At 45.5% G+C, this 22,864-nt stretch overlaps 1 protein-coding gene across 2 annotated transcripts in view; it reads right to left on the bottom strand.

Moving 5' to 3' along the window:
* The window catches only part of LOC105568396 (forkhead box protein O), a 186,644-nt gene extending 168,734 nt beyond the window's left edge, over nucleotides 1-17,910 (bottom strand). For both annotated transcript variants that reach the window (XR_001009432.1, XM_012024044.1), the window contains exon 1: nucleotides 16,140-17,910. Coding sequence is in view for 1 of the 2 variants with exons in the window: in XM_012024044.1 (XP_011879434.1) it covers nucleotides 16,140-16,607 (468 nt within the window). In the remaining variant the exon portion in view is untranslated. The remainder of the gene's footprint in view (nucleotides 1-16,139) is intronic.
* Nucleotides 17,911-22,864: the final 4,954 nt, after the last annotated feature.

Genomic DNA, 22,864 nt, shown 5'->3' with positions numbered 1-22,864 from the left:
TATTCGGCGCGATATCTAAAGTTTAACGCCATGACCTCTCGTGACCAGCCACCGATGACGTGACCTGCGTTGATCTCGCGGGGGTTCCTCGTCGCAGATTAAAATTACGCTACATTAGACCGACAACTGTTGCTTGGAAATACCGTCTAGTGCTGAAACGTCACGAGCTCCGTTGCGTTTTAGTGGCACGAAAGGCAGCGGCCGCTTAGCATAATAATCGGGTCTTAGCGTGGCAAGTACGCATATCGTAAGGATACTACCGGAAATAAGATGAAGAGATTAAGTCAAATGCGTGAAGGTATAACAAGATAGTTATAAAGTGGTCGGGTGCATGCTCTTTTACATGCACACAAAGAAGCATGCTAATTACATTGCAAGACGGCAACTCCACTTCGAACTCTCCCTCCTTCGCTTTCGTGCTCAGCCTAAGGCTGGAAGGTCTAGTGTTACTAAACAGGCTCCTACGTCCTCGCGAATCGGTCTCTGAACAATTGCGAAATTGTTTATAACATTTTGATAATTAAGCTTCGAATTCTCTGAGGGGAAAAAAGGACTGCAACCCATTTTGGGGCCCACAATTAGTAATCGAATTATTTGGATTGAAAAATTTTGACCGTTTTTTTTTTGTAATTAAGCAACTTAACATTTCGGTTAGTGCCTCTTAGGTGAACATTATGTTTGCGTTACTGAATATCGACAGAACTAATTGAGAGAATTGATTAGTATTACTCTAAAATCTTGGATACAGATAGAATAGCTAATTGCGATTTTTAATTACGCGGAATACAATTCGTAAAAGATTACGGACAATCCAAATAATTCGATTGCTAATTGTGGGCCCCAAAATGGGTTGCTATCTGTTATTTTCCCAGAGTAGTCGCGCTAACGAGATAACGAGAGAAGATTTTGTACTTGCTCTACAGCTTATAGTGCGCCGACCGACGACGTCTCGTAATTTTCCTTATCTCGGCTTGGAGCGGCTTGGAGAGATATATCTATTGCGACGTAACAATCGATATATGTCGATGATCTTTACCGCGAGCGTCGGATCATGCACGAGTTGCATGTGGATATTATTTGCCGCGTTCGCGCTAATTCGCGGCGCATCTCGCTCGCTCGTTCGCTCGCTCGCTCGTCCGCGAGCGTGTATATCCGTTCCGCGAAGCGCAACGTACGTAACGAATGTGCGATACTCATTAGGAGAGTCAAGGGTACGTTACGTGAAGAGTGCGGTTACACTGCGCGCGTATGTCTGGCGCGCGTTACGTCACCGTGGAACGCGCGAGCGTCGATCGGCGCGCATGCAACACGCGACTACTCGCCGCGCGTCGCAGGAGGAAGAGAGCGTGTAGAAGCGCCACCGGAACACTGACGTCGCCGGCGACACTTGCCTATGAAATGTCGAGGACGGTTTCATCATTTAAATTTCAGGCGAAAATCCTCATTCAAAAATGTCATCGTTTCTAGCGACCTTTCAATGCACGACATTTAAATATCACAGTAACGAAGATTTAAATTATAATCCCCTTAAAATACGTTTTTTTTCTTTCCTTTAAATAATTTGGACTTAATTTGTACTGTCTCGTCGAAAATGTCAAGGTATCAACTTACGGACTATGAGAAACTAGAGGAAACTACTATTGGAAGTGACTATTCGAAATATTTAAATTTCTATCCGCAAAAAAGGCGGCAAAAAGTAATTCTTTACTTAATTCTGAAATAAATTTTAACCGAACGTCTAAACGGAAACTCGGAGACGCGAGGGCGTTTTAAATGTCAAAGAGAGTCAAAAAGATCGTTGATCAAGTTTCATTCTTCCGCTGAAGGTCCTCTCGTTCCAAAGGGATTATCCCCAGAGTCCCTTAAATAGACCTTCGAATATAGCTAGAACCAAAAATTTTTGCCGTGTAAAGGTCTGCGGGAGATCGGAAATTTGCCAGTGAAGATTCGTCACATCCCAGGTCGAACCGACTGGCCACTTTTACACTGATTTTTGGGTCTCGAGGAGTCGGCCGCGAACCGGCTCGGTCGGTGGAATTCAAATTGTAAGAAGCCGCCTTGCGCTTGAACGAAACGCTCGCCGAGAGTCACCGAGAAAATCGCTCCGGGCGAGAAATTCTACCGGGAGAAAGGCGGACTCGGTGCGATGTCGTGCGCCGTACAGAAGAGCGAATTGAGAAGCGCGGCTATAAAGCGCAGCCAGCATGATTCTGTCGCAATTTACAGTGAGGAAATCGCAGCCTTGCTCCAGGCAAGGTAAGTAGAGTGTTGACCACGAAGCCCCGGGGACTGACAGCTGACAGAGTGCATTTTAAAGGAGGAAGACAGATATACTTTCGATACGGCGAGTCCCGTAGTCTATAGGCTACGTCACAAGTCGCACACATAGTTTTCTCTCGATAGATTTGACGAGAAATCTAAGTCGTTCTGTCGTAAATTATTTGTTAATTAATTTCATCGCGACGCCCTTTCCAGCAACTGCCATTCTTTTAATCCATCGATAGTTGTATTCTCCCGTAAATTACAAATTATAGAAAAAGTATTTATCAACAAAATATACTTTGCATTATTTCTCTCACATCGTAATAATTTTTTATGTTACTTTTTGAAGCATGTCAATCATTAATTATACTTTTAGAATTTCAGAATTGATAGAAATTACAATATTCCGTAAATAAAATTTGTCAATAGAAAAACTTGTATTTTGTAACCGATTTAATTTACTGCAACTCTAATTTATTTGACTGTAAAGACACTTCGTCGCATATTACGTAAGATTGCGTGAACGGTCGTGATCCCAGCTTTTTCCAAAGCCCAAGGAAATCGTCTTCGTAGGCGAGAGAAAGTGCGTGACTTTTGATACATCCTGTATAGCTACGAAGTGGGCGTAGCATACTCTTTCTTCGATTTAATTGCGTATAACATAAAACGGAGACCTGCCTTTAACCTTTCGAAATTGCTATCCTTTTACGATGACCTATTACTGCAATAACTAAGGGATTTATTTAACGCCCCCGATGTCTTAGAATGGCATTATTCGAGCATTCTACAGATTCTCTTACGCTAAAGAATTCTACGCAGCGAAATATTAACTAATACTACGTAGTCTACTGCCGAATACATTACTCAGGGCCAGTTTCACAAACGTTCAATCGACTGCCCTATCCTTTTCCATCTTACTCTTTAAGAAGAGATAGAGAATCAGCCAACCTTCGGTTAGCAGTTAACCGATGTTTGTGAAACTGGCCCTTGTTGCGTAAACTTTCGGTCCAGATATTCAAACTTCTCAACATTCAATAGTCCAGATATTCAGATATTTAAAATCATGTACAATTTATAATATCCATCTCGTTTGTTATCGTGCAAATCACTGTATAAAGATTGTTCGACTAACCGTCAAGTAATACTTAGAAAGTTTCCATTTCGGTACAATTGAAATAAAATTCTCGCTTTGCTCTCCCAAGAATTTTAGATTTCCTAGTTCGTTTGGAAGAAACTTCAGATAACCACGAGGGGAAAACCGCTGAGGGAATTGTGGTATACATATTTACGGCATTACTGGGCGTTGCTAGGCATTTTTTGGGCATTAGTTTGGGCATTAGATCTTGCTGCGGCTTTATAAAGATAAAATAAGATAATGAGATAAAGTAAGTGGGCATTGGTGTACAACATTTTGGTCAACGGTTTCTCCTCGGATAATCAGGTATAAAAAGTATATGCAGTGTCTACTTCTCTATATAAAACTTGATCTTAATTTTTTCAGTTGCGTCGGGACCGCGATTTGAATTCTAAACCCTGTCAGTGAAGCCAGGTTTTCGCAACAAACCGTATAAAAATGCCGCTTCTTTTCCCTCCCGAAAAAAAAGATTCTCTCAACGTGAAATGAGGCATGGTACAAGAGTGAGTTAACGTGACCTAAACGTCACCCGAAATGGCTCGAGAAATTGATGAATGGAGGAATTCGATGGTAACTTTTACCGGTCTCGATCGCACCGGGCCCAAAAGTGGGCGGAGGAGCAGATGATCCCGGGATGACGATATTGGCAACGTGGTAGCGTTGCAGGGCCGCATACGGAGGCTGAAGCGAAAAGGAAAAGATAGAACGAGAGAGAGAGAGAGAAAGAGAGATGAGAAATCGAGGAGAGAGTAGCTGGAAGAGAGAATGATTGGCGAGGGAGAGACGCGGCAACGACGCCGGTCGTTGCAGTTTCGTGCAAAAATAACGCGGAAAGCCTCCTTTAAAGTGAACCGTGCGCGTCTGTAACTGAAAATACACATCGCGCATGGGGAATGCGACAAAGTAGAGGAAAGGAATTTTGAGACCACGATGGAGGTCCGAAAATAAGACGAGAATACCCACAAAATGTGGATTCGTAGAGACTTTTATTTCCGACCGAGAACGAGGGCTTCAGGGATTTCCCGAACAAGTCAGGGATGCGAATGCGAAGTAGGTAATTTCGTCGTTTTCAATTTTAATCTTTTAACACAGCAAATCACTCTTTTACGGGCTTTAAACGTGCAATCATAAACTTGGCGTGTTTGCTAAAATATTTGACAGACTTACGGAAAAGAGAAATAAGAATCGATTGAATGTTTGCTGAGCAAAAATCGAATCCGAATTTTTGAAAATCTACGCGCTCGCAAATTTTGATCCTCTGATCCGGTTACATAGTGTATGACGCGGATGCAAGTCATTTTCGAAATATGTTGGACTGCCCGCCGGTGATTCACGCTAATTGCGCCGTTAACCCTTGCTTAATGACTGCGCGGTAAAACGCGCGCTTTTCCATGGAAAAACTCGGGGCTGCGAGCGAGTTTTTCGCTCCGCCGGTTATAGCACTTTGTGCTCGCTTGCGATTTTGCATGATTTACGCTTCCGCTAATTCATTCACGCGGGGGAGATTAGACGATACACGCATCCCGAATCAAACTAAATGTTTTACAATGTGGAACTCTATTCATTTCGATTGTCCGATCCGCGTACAATCTCATTCAGAGAGCAAAATATTTTCTAATTACACAATAACTTCGAGACCCATTTATTCATGTCAGAATACAACTTTTTCGATGCCTCTCTCAATTGACATATCTCTCTTCTAATTTTACTTCTCATTTTACATTCTATTTCGTATCTTTAAAAAAAAACGAATGTTCCTTAATAATTGTTCGCTTAAATTCTAACTTTTTATGTTAATTAACGACACAGCGCACAGTAATTAGCTAGATCATTATTATCACTTAATTTTTTCTGCTATTTACTGCGGAAATATTATGTTACTCTACGAAATTAAGTTCTTTTTCTTAAATTATTTTATACATCAGATAAAATACGCAAAGTCTAGTATGTGCTTCGTTCCGTAGGATGATTCGCAATCAATCCTACGGGCCGGCCCGACGGAAATATTAAGAAGCAGCGACTGCTTTTCATTAAGTCGATGATGTCTCGTTAAAAGTTTATATGGTCGATTACTGCCTTTATGCCTCGTTTTAATATACTCAATCCGTATCGGCCGTTGTAACTATCAAATCAGACCATAGAGCGGCAGAACTGGAGACTATAGCATCAGTCGTATCTATTTTATCGTTGCCCAATAATATCAGTTCGTCCCATCACCGCTTACCATTAATTACCTTCGATGTAACGCAGGATCGATACATTTGATCCCGCCTATCACTCTGCGCAGAACTGTTTCGTTTTGTTAATGCTACACGGACGCGAATCTACAGACTTCGCGTATCTGTAAATTGTATTATACACGGAACTTTGGCGCCGAAGTTCGCGTCTGAGGCTTCAAATCGACAACCGCCGTGAAATCTTGACGAATTTCTATCGCTGCCCCGACAAGCAGATTCCTATTTTATTTCAAGATCGCAATCGCGTCTCTCTTTTATATTCGCGCGGTATATCACTGCGTTCCGTGTCGACGCGTGGTTATCGCGCTAATCGAAACAACGACGTCAGAATTACAAGGTAACTTCGCGTGAGATGGTGTCACGCAAGTGCTCTTCAGAGAAATCAGAACACCATGAAGCTATCTAGGTGCACTTGTAATTTTCCCGAGCTTACTGATCGCTATGTAATTGGTCCTATTTAAAATATCAATTAACTTACAGTGTTTCCTTAAAAATTCCTCGTTACAACGTAACGAAGTTTCAGTCTCAATAACGGCGCCATGATTTCTCCACCACAATTCGTATATATACGTGATATATAATTTATTAACTTCAACTTATACAGTCACGAAGTGGACTTGGTGTACATTTATTACTTAACCACACTCATCCCTTCACGCTTCTTATCTTTCTTCTTATCTTCATCTTATCTTTCATTCTTATCTCTCTCTTAACTAATCTTAAGGGGGCATATACACCTAGGAGGGTGAAAAAAATCAATTTTTGGATTTTTACATATTCATAAAGTTTAATGTTTCGAGAATGTCTGGTGCAAATTTCAAGTCATAATTTCGACAAATGACGAAGTTACAGCCCTGACAGTACAATGGCTTGATATCTATTTTTAGGCAACTTTTTTTTTAACATCTTTCCTAAATTTCCCAGATGTAATGTATGTATGTATGTATGTATGTATGTATGTATGTATGTATGTATGTTTCCCAGAAAAAAATTCCAGAAAATGAACGTTTTTTTGGCCTTCTAGGCAGAGATGCAAACTTTGGGGCCGAGCACCATTGAAGTGTTACACTCGGTGCTCACGCACACAAGCGCAATCATGTCCGTGTGCTGCGCAGAGCGCTCTGCGCAGCACACGGATATGATTGCGCTTGTGTGCGTGAGCACCGAGTGTAACACTTCAATGGTGCTCGGCCCCAAAGTTTGCATCTCTGCTTCTAGGTGTATATGCCCCCTTAACCAAAACATATGTTGAATATTCAAACGCGTTTTTCTCGAAACGATATTTTTCAAACTGGTACCAGAAATATCCCGAGAACCACTGAATCGATTTGCTTGAAATTTATAGGGGTTATTCAACACATAATTATCTATCGCGTATCGTAGGGGGGTTTTCTTTTAGGACTCATAGTTTTTTTTCTAGCGAGGAAACGAACGGATTTTGTCTTAAAAATCGCTACGTCAAATTTAAACGCCCGCCATTTTGTAAAAAATCAGTATTTTTGAAATCGGCTACGATACGCCAAAACTATTATTATATATTTTAATATTCCGTGCTATTTTTTGTTTTAGTTAATTTTTGGCGAAGATAGATCTGGTACCGTTTTGGGTGATTTTTTCCGGGCTGCCTTTTCACGACGCCATATCTCTGACATTTTGCGAGATTCTTTAATAAAAAAAATCACGAAGTTTCTTTAAAATGTACATTTTCAACTACAAGAAACGACAATCCGATAACTCCAACAGTTTCCCAGAAAAAAATTCCAGAAAATTAACGTTTTTTGGTCTTCTAGGTGTATATGCCCCCTTAATTACCATCCTAAGTATCTCCTGTATTGTTATGTTCTCTTATCCTTTTCCCGTCTCCCCTTTCTCCCCCTTCAGTTTCTTTTTCTCTCCTTCCAAAATTTTCTCAAAATTTCAGCTTTCACCTTATGTAATCCATCGCTCCCCTTCGCTATTGCCTTTCTAAACCATTCCTTTGTTACCCTACGTGCTTCCACCAAGTGTTTTATTCTGCCCCCGCCATTTCCACAAAATAAACATACTCCATCCTTTTCCTCTACCATAATTCTTACATAACCATTAAATGCCATGCAGAATAATTAACGCTGCGAAAAATGGTCAAGGTTTTCAATTTTCCCTTCGCACAACCGCGACGATATATTACCCTCCCATATAATATTCGTATAGAAAGTGACACAAATAACTTGGATACCGTAAAAGCCCGTACCTTAAATTTAACGATCGCGATAATTTTCCGTATCGAAGAATCCAGTGAAGATAAAGTCGCGGCTTCTGGGAGACGCGGCGGTTAAGTCTCCTCGCCCCGCGAGGGGCCGGAGATAATCCGGTGAATAAACGATCTCACAGAAGGATCCAGTATTCATCGCGGCGTTCCGATTTCACTGACCGGTAGTGTTCCAGTATCTACCGTGCCGTAACAGCGCGGAGATACCGCGACGAGACGGCCGGACATTTATCCCGAGTTCCTCTCCGTCGGTCATTAAAGAGGCGCGGGGCCGCCTCTAATCGCCATGGACGGACACCGGACCAGCGCGGAGGAAGACGGTAGGAAGAGCCCCGTAATGACGGGCGCCAGCGAACGACGCTGGTCTTAAACCAGACGGATGAGTAACCTTTTGGCCGGTTTCACGGCTCCTCGACACCTCTTCTCTCTCGCGTGCGCGCGCTGCGCCTAGAGACGCTGCGCTAACGCAGGCAGGAAGAAGGAGCCTGCTCTATCCAAGGTAGCGTGTTAATCCGCTTACGAATAGATCATCCAGGCTAACCTTCCGTGTCGTCAGAGGCGACTAATAGTGCCGTGAAATCAAGCGGCTAAAAAGCAGTGCAGGGACAAAACCTAGGGAAGATATTTCACGACTATTGGTTAGTCCTGGCCGACTTGGACTCGACTACAGGACCAGTGCCATATTACAGAAGAAGCTCTATCCAAGGGCGACGGCTCAAGGGCTCTCTCTCTCTCTTCGCTGTCTCTCTGCGGGACCGCGAATACCTATATAGCGATCATTATAGCAGGCGTTGCTCGATACAGACTGTCGTTACAGGAAGGCAAATTACGCGATAAAATTCCTCGCGACGCGAGAGATTCGTCGGCCCGCTCGTAAATCCAGTGGCGATTTGCAAAGTGAATCGGACGCTTTAACGTCGTCATTATGTCGAATCTCATGGACGAGGTCTGTCGCGGTCTGTTAGAACCGCGAGAGTACAGTCGTACCTCGCCGGTGCCGGCCACGTCTAAGACCTGACGAGCCGGTCTCCCTTCCATCTACGGAGGCTGGCCGATTCGCGCGTAAAGGCCAATTCATAATGCGCATCTCGACGGGACGCACCGCTGAAAACGTATCGCGCCCGACGTTATCGCACGCGCGGCCTAATAAAATTCCCCGATGAGCGAGGCGCGATTGCACGCCGGAGGGAGCAGCAATTATTGTGCTCGCAACGCGTTACTCGAATTGCAACCGTGTTACCATAAATACCGGCAACGTCCAGCGATATAATTGACCGTACAGCAACCGCGCGGCGGAGACGCAATAAGAGGGAAATAAGAAGCCGAGCCTCCCAAACTCTTAAGCCAACCGCACACGATACTATTCTTCCTGCCGGATTGCTTACGAGAGCCAATCAGGATTCAGCCTTCAGTCACCCGATCTAAAACTCTGCATCCTTATTGGCTCTCGCAAGCGATCCAGTAGGAAAACTAGTATCGTGTGCCGTTGGCTTTAAGCCTGAAGGGCCAGTTTCACAAACATCAGTTAACTGTTAACCAGAGCCAAGTGAACTCCCTATCTTTTTTCTGTTCAATTATCCAAGAAGAGACAGAGAATCAATTAATCTGCAGTTAGCAGGTAACCGATGCTTGTGAAACTGGCCCTAAGTCATCTGTTCTGAAACTCTGCATCCTTATTGGCTCTCTCAAGCAATCCAGCAGGAAAAATAGTATCGTCTGCCGTTGGCTTTATCTCGAGCCGTAACAAAACTGATCACCGCGTTTCGGACTGTATTAAAAGGGTATGCGACTACAATAGCGAGATCTCCCTTGCGTCACGACCCGCCGGTGGCCGCCGACGGAACGTCCGAGGAGCCTCCGGTGAGACCCCCGCTCAACGAAACGAGTCGTTAAACGCGCACGCAGGAATCTCTCTCTTTCTTCCGCGAATTCTCAGAACGTATCCCTGAACTTTTGTTCGGGCGCTTTCGCGTGCAGCGCAATCCCGCGCATAAATAATGCACGCCGTACGACGTTTGAGAGAGCGAAATGAGCGACGACGATTGTCCGTCCGGTGGCATCGATTTATGCGTGTACTTCGACCCGACGTGACGTCGACGATGATGGCCGCGGCGGTGGCGGTGGCGGCGGCGGCGGCGACGGCGACGGCGGCGGCTGCGACCGCAGCCGCGGGCGATGGCGACACACAACGGCACGGACGCAACGGTGCGAACGGGCCTTAAGCTCCCCGCGCTGCATTTTGCGTCGGTATGCATTCCCGCGCGCTCGCGGGAAACGCGCAGGAGAAGATACAGATATCTCTCTCTCCCTCGGCTCGACCGCGCCACGTGATTGCACGCCGCCGCCGCCGTCGTCGTCGTCGTCGTCGTCGTGGTCGTCGTCGTCGTCGTCATCGTCACCAGCCACTCTGCGCGACTTGCATCCGCAAGTCCGCAGCTGCGGCCCCCTCTTTCCCGCCCACCGTGGATTTTTAGCGCGGATTCTTGCCGCGCGCCTGACGCGTCGGCTCGACACACGATAATTGAGTGGCTAAGTGCCGTAGGTGCCTAACCGGTAATTTCTAATATTTCATTGAAATAACGGAGACCCGGGGAAACATGGAAGGCGCATTTGTCAACTGACACATTAGGCGCTGAAGAGTTATGAAAGGCCTTTGCGCCCCTAGACTGTTAACCCCGGATACCGGAGAATCGCAACAACTTCCTCCATAGCGCGACTGTGTCAAAATAACTTCGCCGTGTCTATCCGTAACTGTTGCGATCGCGAGTCTAGGCTCTTTGCGGTGGTATCGATCTTTTTCTTTCAAGTGTCGCCCAGCAGCGTCTTTCCGAATGTAGGTAATAAACCAGGATTAGAAACAGTATAAGTGCCAAACGCTGCAAGTTCACAATGAAGAAAATATATTTTTCTTTACTCATGGCGAATCTCTTCGCGCGTCGCGCGACGGCATTGCAACGAAATAAATTTAAAGCATTAATGCGTAATCAAGTAAAGAAATATTAGCCGTTTCATGTACTTAACGTATCGTTTCAGCCGTGATAATTGAACGGACGCGAAAGAGAGCCGGAACTTTATACCTTTATTTAAACCAGGAAATATTAACAAATTAATTAAGTTCATGAGGCTCGCATGTATAATATAAACACAAATTCAAAGGAACAAGGACCCGTTAATCCTTAACCAACGAGACCTTCTCCCGTCGAAGAAAATATTAGTTGACAAATGTGGCTTTGCGTAAAAATATTTTTTACTTCCGGCGAATCTCTTCGCACTTTGCACGCCGACACTGCAACGAAATAAATTTAAAGCGCCAGTAATTAATGCGTAATCAAGTAGAGAAATATTAGCCGTTTCATGTACTTTACATATCGTTTCAGCCGCGATAATTGAACGGACGCGAAAGAGAGCCAGAACTTTTTACCTTTATTTAAACCGGAAAATATTAACAAATTAATTACTTGCGCAAGGCTCGCATGTAATACACACAAGTTCAAAGGAACAAAGGACTCGTATAACAAACGTTAGTCTTAGCTAACTGAATAAATGTAGCTTTGCGTAAGTGTGGAGTTCTTCGACAGGCGGTACGTCACTTGTGTAATTTCGATAGTTGTCGCCATTTTATTTGTATTAAAAAGAGAATTGAACGGCAACTTAGTGACGCCAGTAGAGAAATCAAGAATTTGAATAAGCTTGTGTGTTCGAGCCATATTCGATCTCACTCGTTTCTCATTGGTCCCTAGATCGATCCTATTGGTCGGTCGTTTCTTAAGCTGGTAAAAATGCATAATAAAAATATATCTGTAAGAAGGTGGCAAGAAAGTTAACGTGTTAAAAGCGTGCTCAATTACATCCTTTTTTCCCCGGCACACAATCCACCGAGGGGGAAACCGCTGAGGGCATTGTGGTGTACAGATTTGCGGCATTACTGGGCATTTTTTGGGCGTTAGTTTGGGCATTAGGCCTTGCTGGGACGTTATTAAAGATCAAATAAGATAAAACAAGGTAACAACTAAATTCTTAACTCGATCCTTTTAAGATATAAATCAATTACAAATGTAAACGCCTTTAGGACCTGGCACAGATGGCGGCCACTTGAATTATCATGTGAGTCCGAGTAAAACAAAATAAATAAGATAAAGTAATGCCTACCGAGCATTACTTTATCTTATTTATTGGGCATTGGTGTACGAGATTTTGGTCAGCGGTTTCCCCCTCGCAATCCACCGTCTATACGATGCAAATAGCGGTCGAAACAGTGTGGAAACGACGTTACTGGCAATTCTTTATCATAATAAATCACAACGTTTCGGCCAGTAATACACTGGCCCTCTTCAGGTAACGAACTTACAAAAGTACCTACAAATGTCTGAGGAACAGAAAAACAACACGTAAACTAAATTAAGATGAGATCTTGCGTAACAGAAAATGAAATTGAGGTGTTTTTTATATAATAAAAACTTACAAGATTCGTCAGACTAGAGATGTGAAAATTATGTTGGAAGTCAGAGACTTCGTTGTACAATGTGTCCGGTCATCGACGTTAGAAAACAGAATGAGCGATAAATACACAGAGAGAAAGGTTTCTTTGGATTTAGTATTCCTATTTATTTGATTGAAATTCGTTTCATTAAAACAACATATGCTTATATGAAGCATTATATGTTTTGAATAAAAATGTTGTTGTTTTATTCAAACACCCTGTATTATTTTTTAGAAAAAACACTATTATTTGAAGTAATATCTTTCGATTAAATAATTATATTATTTGGCCAGGCGCTTATAAAGTTTGGTGCTGCCACTAAATGGCCGCCGAACTTGCACTGAAAAAAATTTCTGGTTGAATATGGACGAATCAGATAATTCCTTTAGGATTTACCAGAATTCCTGTAATCCTACAGAAATTCTGGTAAATCCTAAAGGAATTCTGGTAAATCCTAAAGGAATTATCTGATTCGTCCATATTCAAGAAATTTTTTTCAGTGTGTAAGTAAAATCGCGGCAGCCAGATATATGAGCGACCACATCAGCAGACGCAGTCTTAATCATTTAATGGTCTATCCTTTATTACGGCTGAACATCGTGCGCTAATTCAGTGTTTATCTTTCTTCTTCTAATGAAGGAAAAATTCTAAGGTAGAGGGAGGAAGATGTGTGCATATACATTTTTTTTCACATATTTTCTATCAAACGATAATGTTGTTTGAATGAAACGATAATATTGTTTAGATAAATTAGAATATTCCTTTTGTTTTAAACAAATATTTTATTTCTGACAAAGATATATATTATTTCAAATTCAAACTATCGTACTTATTAATTCAAACATTGATTCGTTTCGACCATTCCAAATATCAAATCTGTTTGGATACAACAAAATTTGTTAAATCGAAAGAAATCGTTTTCTCTGTGTAAGAGTAAAATCACGTACGGGAGTTCTAAGGAAACGCGGAAGGGGAGGAATGAAAATACTATGTTATTCTGATCATTCTACTGTATACAAAGTTAAGATTTTTAGTGTCTCGCTGTAGGTCGATTGTACTAAAGAGAAGAGAAATTAAAGCTCTTTGCGCCGGCCGATAAAATGCTGGAAATTGAAGACCAAACTAGTCATCTGTCCCGATAGCCCCGAAGATAATGGAGGATATTTAGAAAAGAATATATCAAATTAAACAAACTTGGAACGTCGCAGCAAAATTTTCTCATTTCAAGCGAGCTTCTTTTTCCTCTTATTACGGTGTAAAGTGCGTCGCCCGAACAAAGTGGATTCGCGCGGCATTTCACGGTAATTTCGCGGGGAAAAAAATATTACGCATTTCCCCGCGAGCAACAAGCTTCCAAGATTGAATTACTTCAAATTTGACAGCTAATTAGCGACACATCGTAATGTGAAACGATACATCTCGTCTATCGTATGCAACGTGCTTTGCCGAGCCAGCGGCTCGAGCTTTATAATTATAAACACTATAATGCATTATTAACGTTTTAATTATGCGCGTGCCACGCTAAATAGTTCAACATAAACATTCGCTTTGCAGTTCTAACGTTTTGTTCGACTCATATCTGCGTTACATTCATTTAATGTCATTAAAAGATCAACTGTCATTTTATATATGAATTGTTTCATTATTAATTAATAATTAACAACTTGTAGTACCGTTTGATTGTACATTCCGCTTTAGGCGTAGCAATCAGTTTTGTCCTTCCGCTTCTTGATGACTTTTACGGTGACAATGATAGTCTTTTATCTCCCGTGAAAGGTTGTATTGTAATGAAAATGAAGTGTTGTAGTTTTAAAGCTTACGAGACGCACATATAATATGGATTATATGGGCAAATAGATTCAGCTGCAGAAAGAGAAGCGCCCGATGTATAATATTTTATTATCTCTTTTATCGCCCACTGATAAGTTTGTTCTTGTCAGCGCTTTTCCAAACTACTCGAGATAGCGGCCGTTCGCTCTATTAATTAAAAAAAAAAGGTGAAGCAAGAGAACGTGTGAGTAGTATTTTCACAATCGTGAGATAATCTAAGGTGAGCTAAGTTCAACTTATTGTTAGAAGCAAACCGTAAAAGTGAACGCAGAAATAATCGCAAGATGCGTTGACGCTTTTTCAAAAGTAGTTCATAAGCCAGTGCTTTACAATAGGGTAAGGTGACCAAATTCGGATCAAAAATTTGACGAGTCGCTAACAAGCGACATTTCAAAGTAATTCGCCTGACTCCTTTAGATATTTACGACTTTATGCTACTTATATTGTCATCATCGATAAAGGGTGTGTTTCTGCGTCGCCTATTGGCGACCCATCAAATTGTTGATCCGCACGTTGTATCTGATCCGAATTTGGTCACCTTACCCTGTGCTAATAATTGCCAGTAAAACATTTAAAATTCAGTTATGAAAGAGTTTAAGCGAGGAGAGAACCGCTGAGGGCATTGCCCTATACAGATTTGCAGCATTACTGGGCATTACTAGGCATTAGTTTGGGCATTAGGCCTATCTTTGTAATGCACTACAATGATAAAGTAAGGCAATAAGATAAAGTAATGCCCCAGTGGGCATTGCTTTATCTTTGTAATGCACCAGCGAGGCCTAATGCCCAAACTAATGTCTAGTAATGCCCAGTAATGCCGCAAATCTGTATAGGACAATGCCCTCAGCGGTTCTCTCCTCGCTTAAACTCTTTCATAACTGAATTTTAAATGTTTTATTGGCAATTATATTGCTCGTATATTATTGGCCTTATACTCTTGTTATAATATTACATATATAAAATTTGTGCCAATAATTAGCATAAATTGTATTCGGTCTAAACTAAAAATTAGTCGCGAGAGAAGGGACGCAATACACTTTCCGAGCATTGTACCGCTGGGAGGTACCGAGCCTTAGAAACGCATTAATTACGAAATAGAAGCTCTTCTCAGGCGTCTCCCTGAAACGTCCGTCCGTAACGTAATCGCGTAACGTGAATCATGAAAAATATCGTTACGTGCGCACAAATTCCAGCCGGATGAGTTCTCGCGTCTAACCTTCGCACTGTCGCGTGTCACAATTGTTTCCATACGAAACGGAAGTCTTCGTACCGCTGTAAACGTGACTCCGTGGTGCGCCTTGGGCTCTCGCATTCACGCCGCGCATGTTACCTCGAACTCGGTTACCCGATTCTCGCTCCGCGATAAAAATCGCGCGGCTCTTGCACTAAATGAAACTCCGACTGGCCACACGTTGAGAACGTGAACGGTGTTTGACGTTTTTATCGCGTTTCACGCGAGTCATCGATTTTCGGTGAATTGTTACGATCGTCTATCGCGCAATCGCGTTAAGAAGATGAAGAGGGAGGAGCGTCTTGGCACGCGGAGAGCGACGAAAAACTACTCCGAGATATGAGATCATTAAGGCGGAATTAATGTCGGCACGAGCTCCGGCGTTTCATCACAGTCATCCGATATCGTTCTAACGATATACGTACATATATATTTCGGACGCACACGTGTGCGCGCCTCTGCCCGTGCGTCTCTCGAAATGTCTCTCGAGAGACCGAGAGATTTAACGTTAAATAGTTGCGCGCGAGCGCGCGCGCGTGTTTCTCGATTGCGGTTCGCGTCCCTGATCTAAGACACGTTTCGGGAAAAGCATCTCAATGTTGTGACTTAAATTAGATCTTGGCAAACCCGAGCTCTGCCTCGGAGGCAGGCGTTAAACGCAAACTCGAGGGCGAGCGAGCGAGCGAGAGAGAGAGAGACGCGCAAAATCCACTTACCTTCCAACCGGCGCTGCTGTTGTTATCACCCTTGTCCTTGAAGTAGGACACGTTCTGGACCATCCACTCGTAGATCTGCGAGAGGGTGAGCCGCTGGTCGGGCGCGCTGGTGATCGCCTGGGTGATGAGATCGGCGTAGCTCAGGTTGCCCCAGGCGTTCCTCCTCGACGAGTTCTTCTTCACTGGCAGGAGACCCTGGGCGAGCTGCGCCTGATGGGGCGGCGTGCCGCCCTCGGCGCCCTCCTTCGCGGCGGGCGCGCTGCCCTCCACGTACCCTTCCGGCCGTGGCAGCGGCCATGTGTTGGATCGCGCGCGAGTCTGCGGCTCGAATCCGTTCTCCAGGTCCGGCGAGGTCGAGAACTCGAACGAGACCCCCTTCTTCTGCGCCTGCTGCTGCTGCTGCTGCTGCTGCTGCTGCTGTGACGGGGTCATGGACCCCGACGCCGTGACCGGCACCGAATCCATCATGTTCGCCGGGCCGTGCTGCGCGCTCGGGCGATATTCGCGATCGAGCGCGGGACCGTACGCGCGGCTCCCCGGCGGAGATCGGTAACCGACGATCGGCGCCACCGAGAAGATCCGTTCGCGCGCGCCCAAGGGATACAGGTCGGCCTGCGTTTTGACTCGCACTATTCACCAGGGTCGCCACACGTATGAATCTATGTGTATGTGTGTGTGTGTGTGTGTGTCTGCGCGCCTGTATATGTGTATACGTGTGCGAGAGTGTATGCGTACTCGACGGCCTTTGTGCGTCCTCGCGCTCGGATGAGGAAGACTCGTTTCGCGCCTCCGATTCGGAGTCAGTGTGTCGCTGCCACTGCTGCTGCTGTCTCTTCACCCTTTCCAGACACCGGCAGTTTCCTCAACACATCACCATTGAACCGCGCGGCGGTGACCGATCGGCCGCGGGGGATCGGTGCGTGGCGACGTTGACGGCGACTCCGACGCTCGCACGCGCGTCGTTGGCAGACGTTGGGTCTGCGCGCCGAGTTCGCGGCGGGAAACGGATCGGCTGCGACCGTGCTCGCGCGCGCGCGACTGTCGACGGCGGTGAACCAACTGAGGATTCCGACGGGAGTTCTGCGTGCCGAAAGAGCGCGCGCGAGCGAGAGAAACGTCGGAGCGGAGCAGTGGCGGCGGGGGGAGGGCGAGAGGGAAGGAGCGAGATAGCCGGAACGCGAAGCGCGGCGGAGCGGACAGGGAGAGAGAGAGAGAGAGAGAGAGTGAGAAAGAAGAGAGAGGAGAGAGAGAGAGAGAGAGAGAAACGGATAGGCGCTCGGCGCGGCGGAGAGAGGGAGAAGACCACGTGGTCAAACTGTGTTTACAAGCCGTGCCGTCCGGGGGTCACGTGGCCATGTTTTGATAGGAACTTGGCCCGCCGCACGAGCGGGTGAATCTACGCTCTCTACGTCGTCGCAGACGATGGCTGCCCGGCGCGGTATCGCGGCGTGATTCGCGCGGTGTGCGCTCCTCTCCTCCTGCACGCTCGGCCTGGCGGCGCGATTTTCGGTAGAGACCGCCGACGGCGTGATCGCGATGGCGGTGCTGGCCTTTGGTGCCCTCGTTGCCCTTGGGAGACCGTTCCCCCTGATATCTCTCATCGATACCCTCGGATCCTCCGCGCGCGCGCGCGCGCGCGCCGGGGCTCTCTCTCTTTTTCGCGCGCGCGCGATCGGCTCCCGATCGCGCTGCTCCGATCGCCGCACGCACGCACGCACACGCACGTGGATGACGTGAGTCCTCCGAAATGGAGCAAGTCCGTGGGCAGAGGGGGGTGGGGGGGCGTGTGCCGCGCGTTTCCCCGATCGCCGGCAAGGAGGGCTGAGAGAATCTGCGGTAGGCGAACGCTTCGTGGAGACTCGTGAGAGAAACGACGATTCGCAACGTTATCGGTCTCGGGAGAGAGAATCTATTCACTACGTACAACTTGCCGGCAAGGCAGCGCGGCGCATACTGGCGAATTCCTCCGGCCGGCGCTCGGAACCGACCGAGCGGAGCCGAAGTTGCGAGGAGTGAATTTGCGACGCCTGTCGCCGCACTTCGGCGCGCCGATCGTCCGACGGCGCAACGCGCGAGTGGGAGAGAGAGAGAGTGCGATCGGGGAGGGGGAGGGGAACGAGGAGGACAACCGTGAGAGTGCTCTCGGCGAGCGGGAGGGAGATGCACGGAGGGCACTCGAGAGCTGGCGTAGCTGGTGCCGCTTGGTGGGTGTCTCGGCGGCCCCGGCGGTGGGGGTAAGAAAACCGGGGTGGGAGGCGAACAATAGTGGGGGAAGGAGAGAGGGACGAATGGGGCTGAGAGAGACGGCTATAAATTGCAACTTTGTGCAACGTGGAAGGGACGTGGAGGGGGGCCGCGCGGCGGGAGAAGGACGGGGTGTCGCGGGGCGACCCGCAGGTGGGAGAGGGACGGGAGGACGCGCCAGAGGGAGGGGGAGTGCAGCGTGCTCGTCTAACGGGTGGGCGGGAAAAGGGGTATACGCTGTGCCCCCGGGGTTAGGCATCGCACTGCGCGCAGAACCCGCGAGGAGGGAATTCGCACGCGGTGCATCTCTTTCCTCTTTCTTTCCCTCTCTCGCTCCTCTTCCTCCTCCTCTCCTTCGCCGTCGTCCCTCCCGCCACCCTCCCCCCTCCCTCCCCCCCTCACAGTCCTGCCTGTACTATCTCTCTTCCCAACCCCGTTTCTCCTCCCGCCATTCCGCCGCGATCTTCCTACGTTCCCTCGGCTCGATTTTGCGGCAACCCTTCCGGTACTTTTTCGTATCGCTACTCCGCGACTTGTAGAATTCGAAGATTCCCAACGGCCGATCGAAATAACTCGGCCTGTTGTTTTCGGTCTGCGTGCCTATCGAGTGGTACAGCGTCCTCCGAAAGCCATGCAACATTCCTGAATACATTCGCGAACATTGTTGCATCGCGGCGGCGGCCGGACGCGAATTCTTCGCCGAAATATTCGGCGAAAAAAAATTGTAGAGTCCGTTTTTTTTTGTTCGACGCTTGTAATCGTACGAAGTCGCTGAATGATCGTTTCCGCGGCGAGGACACTTCTCTCACGTTTGTCTCTTGCATTATGAAGGAGAGGAGAGAAGGGGATTTTTCAGATACGGCATCTTTCGCGCAAAGTCCGGGATGTTATACAAGCGAGCTGTCGCGCAAACTGTTCTTGCGATCAACGCTAATAATTTAGTGACTCGCACGTTCGTTCGCGCAAGCCTGACTCTCAAGGGCCCTTCATCAAGAATTTGGGACATTTTCGGAGTCTGTGCGTGTCGCGTTTGCAATTGATCTTGAGGTAGATACGGGAGACGATCGAGGCGTACGTATTCCACGTAATTGCAACTTTGTCCAACTCCGCAGTTATTTTCGACACGCCACGCCGAAGCACGTACCCCCGGAGCACGGGAAGCTGGAGCTGTTTGCCCGCCCTCAAAGATCAATTAAATGCCCGTTCTGTCACAACAGATCCTTGGGTGCTTTTTGCGCGCTCTTAATTATTCGCCGATGTCCGATGTTGTCGGGCTGAATAATTTGCAGAAACCCTCCGCCGTCCTTCAATTCGGCCATTGTCCGAGGTCTGTTGACATAAATCCCACGCGCTGGAGACGATATCCCCCGCGCCACAAAAAGAAGTCCGGCAGTGCCGCTGAAAGGGCAGGTAAATCCGGCCATTGCAACCCGGTTGAAACAAAAAACGACGCGCTCGGTGGTGGCCAAACACGTTACGTATGTACACGCGCGTACATATCCATGTCGTCCTGTGCGGGCAGTTCCCCGGTTAACTTAAGGGGTACCGTCACCGCGCGTAATTATGCACTCTGAACCTTCGATTGTCCGGCGGATATCCCCGATGCACCCATTGCTCAATGTTGTTTGCGCGCAAGCTAAAAACAGCGCGCCGTAGCTCACCGCGTCCGTGTACGTACAACCGCGCGAACACGCGTGGCTAAAAATAGAAGATGAATGGATTCTTAAGGACTACCTGATCGAGTAATTGTACAAACAATTTGGACTACTACACCGGACTACGGCGTGATTGTAAATTATACTTGTATAATGGGCTGTATTAGTTTAAGGTCGTTTGATTTATACCGACAATAAGTCGCCACAGCCCTCGGGTTCGTTAATCCGGAAAACGGCCGAGGCTGCTGAAATAGTACGTAGTGGTGTACGTAGAAGTGTAGTTGGCGGTGTACACGCGTGAAAACCCAATGGAAAAACTCGGGTAACACGCGAGTTGATCAATGCTGAAAATGTTGTAAAATTGAAAAATGTAATGCGCTTATGCTACGATAGTAACGCAATAAGATTTAGATCCCTTCTACGCCTACTTTATCCAAGTTTTCGTTTCAGTTGACGTTTCAAAAACATCGTCCTACCCCAAATTCTTTCTTCCTTCGATTGCCGCAGTGCTCAAGCAAATTGTTTACCTGATGACAATTACAATTTTTCCCGAACGACAAGTTGGAAGATATCACGCGACAATGAATGATTGAAAGTTAAGAAACGTACGAAATTTTGGATGTTCCTGGGTTTCTATTTTGACTGTACTATCTCACGGAAAGCCCTCTCGATTCATGCCGATCCCTAAGCATACATCTCCTTCGCGCAGAGCTGAGATACGCGCTGGATAATAAAGAACTGAAGAACACGATTTTAGCATCCTTAAGTAGTCCGCAACCTAATCATTTTCGAGTAACCACTCCGATTAAACCTGTCCAAAAAGACACACGAGAAACGTACAAGCTGTTTACCTCGAGAACAGCGTATAACCTGGACTTTTAAATCTCTTTAAACCGCTGCGTCGTGTGGTATATGTAATCTTATCACGTACTTTTAAATTCATTCGTAAGAACACCAAACGCAGTAATTGATTCTGAGTCTCGTACATGTTGATTGATGAGCCCCAAGCAGCAATGCAGATACCGCAGATCCCCATATTTTCAGATTCGCAAGAAGCAAGAGCAAGGATTTAACGACAAGGGTGTCCGTCTGGTCTTCGTCTCATATTAACATTAAACTACACCGCGCGCCAAGAGTACACCAACCCACAAATTAAACTTAGAACTCTGGTGGTCGAGCGTGCAGTGTTGATACGAATCGTTGCGCCTCGAAAAGTTATTGGACCGCTTTTCGAAACGTAAGATGTTACCCGAGTTTGTGACATCGGTCTATTATTACGATCGTAATGTCATTTGAAATTCCCTACATTCCATAAAACTATTAGGATTGTGGCATGTTTTACGGGCAATCGTTTCTCCCGAAAAGTGGATCTTTCGGGTCGAGGAGAGTCATTCCGAGACCCTAAACGCGAGACTTTATCGTGTGAAATTGCACATACGGAGAAAATTAAGGCGAAGTGAAAGAAAGCGTTAGAGCTGCCGGTAGCTCCCGACCATTAGATTCTCCTAATGGGAGAAAGAGAGAGGCAAGGATAAGTTCGGACTATCAATTACATCAAACCAATTCCGGAGCTTACTTTACGCCGAATCGAACCCGGCCGGCTTGCTAAATTTGTTACGCTAACGAGCGTTGCTCTCGTCGAGCACTCGTCGAGCTACCGCTGTGTGTAACTTTTTGTTTAGTTGGCTATGAAAATAAACGCGAATTACGACGTTCGTTAACTCGATCGGCGGCTATCACGGGTCGATAGTTCGCGTATGCAGCGCGCATCTCGCGTTGCTAAGTTAGGATAGTGCAGTCGTCTATGAAGTTTCCATGAGGATGAACATGTAATTGGATCGCGTACATTTCTATGTTTATTTGTACGTATTCTATAATTTCTATCGGTAATATAAGTCATTTTTCAATCATTTCACATCGAGTTAGTGTGTTATATCGTCGCATATCATGGCTTTGACGAGAAAATCTAAAATGGTGTACCGTGAAGAATGTCACTTAGCATTTGAAGTTCTTATCGTGTCGGAATTTTACATTGTTAGACCCGGTTTCACCAACGTTGTTTAACTTTAAGCTTAGCGCAATTCGTTTGTCTCTTTCCAACTATTGCTTTAGAAAGAGACAAACTTGGATTAAACTAAGATTAAAGTTAAGCGACGTTTGGTGAAACCGGGCCTTAGTTTTCCTGTACGATATGGGTGACAGATTTCACTGTTAATTACGCAGTACGTACAGCTGATCGCCCACATTACTTATATAATATAATTACTTACGTGGTGTATATAGCTTTTATTAATTTCTCTTCATGCATATGTATATATTTTACATCAAATGGATTCTAAGAAAAATTAACACGCATCTTTAATTAGATAAGTTTGAAACACTCAGTCCAGAAGTCTAATAGAAAAGATAATATCACTTTATAAGTAACTGTGGTTAGGTGACAGCTTCACATGGTGATACTTTTAATTTCTCTTCGTTTTTCATATAAAGTCGTGAATCCGCGACTTTGTTTTTATGCGTGCTTTAAGATAGTTGTTTCGCGACAGTAATGCTCAAAAGTTTCTTCCAGACAGGAACCAGCACTCAATTATTACAATGATATATCTTGATGCAATATTGTTCTAAAGAATACACTTACGATTAAAACATAATATAAAATAGATTCGGAAGATTCTAATTTGAGGCGCTATTGCCACATCTCTTATACACTACACTCATGTCCACTACATAATTCTTCCCATTTTTCAGTTTTAACTGTTTATATTGTTGAAACGTAACGGCCAATAATTTTGATTTTTTTTTCCAGTTATTCGTTCTATTTTACTT

This window comes from Vollenhovia emeryi, unplaced genomic scaffold (genome assembly GCF_000949405.1).
Source record: "Vollenhovia emeryi isolate VEMERY1.0 unplaced genomic scaffold, V.emery_V1.0 DF939129.1, whole genome shotgun sequence".
Lineage (NCBI taxonomy): Eukaryota > Metazoa > Arthropoda > Insecta > Hymenoptera > Formicidae > Vollenhovia > Vollenhovia emeryi.
This window is presented reverse-complemented; position numbering and strand designations above follow the sequence as displayed.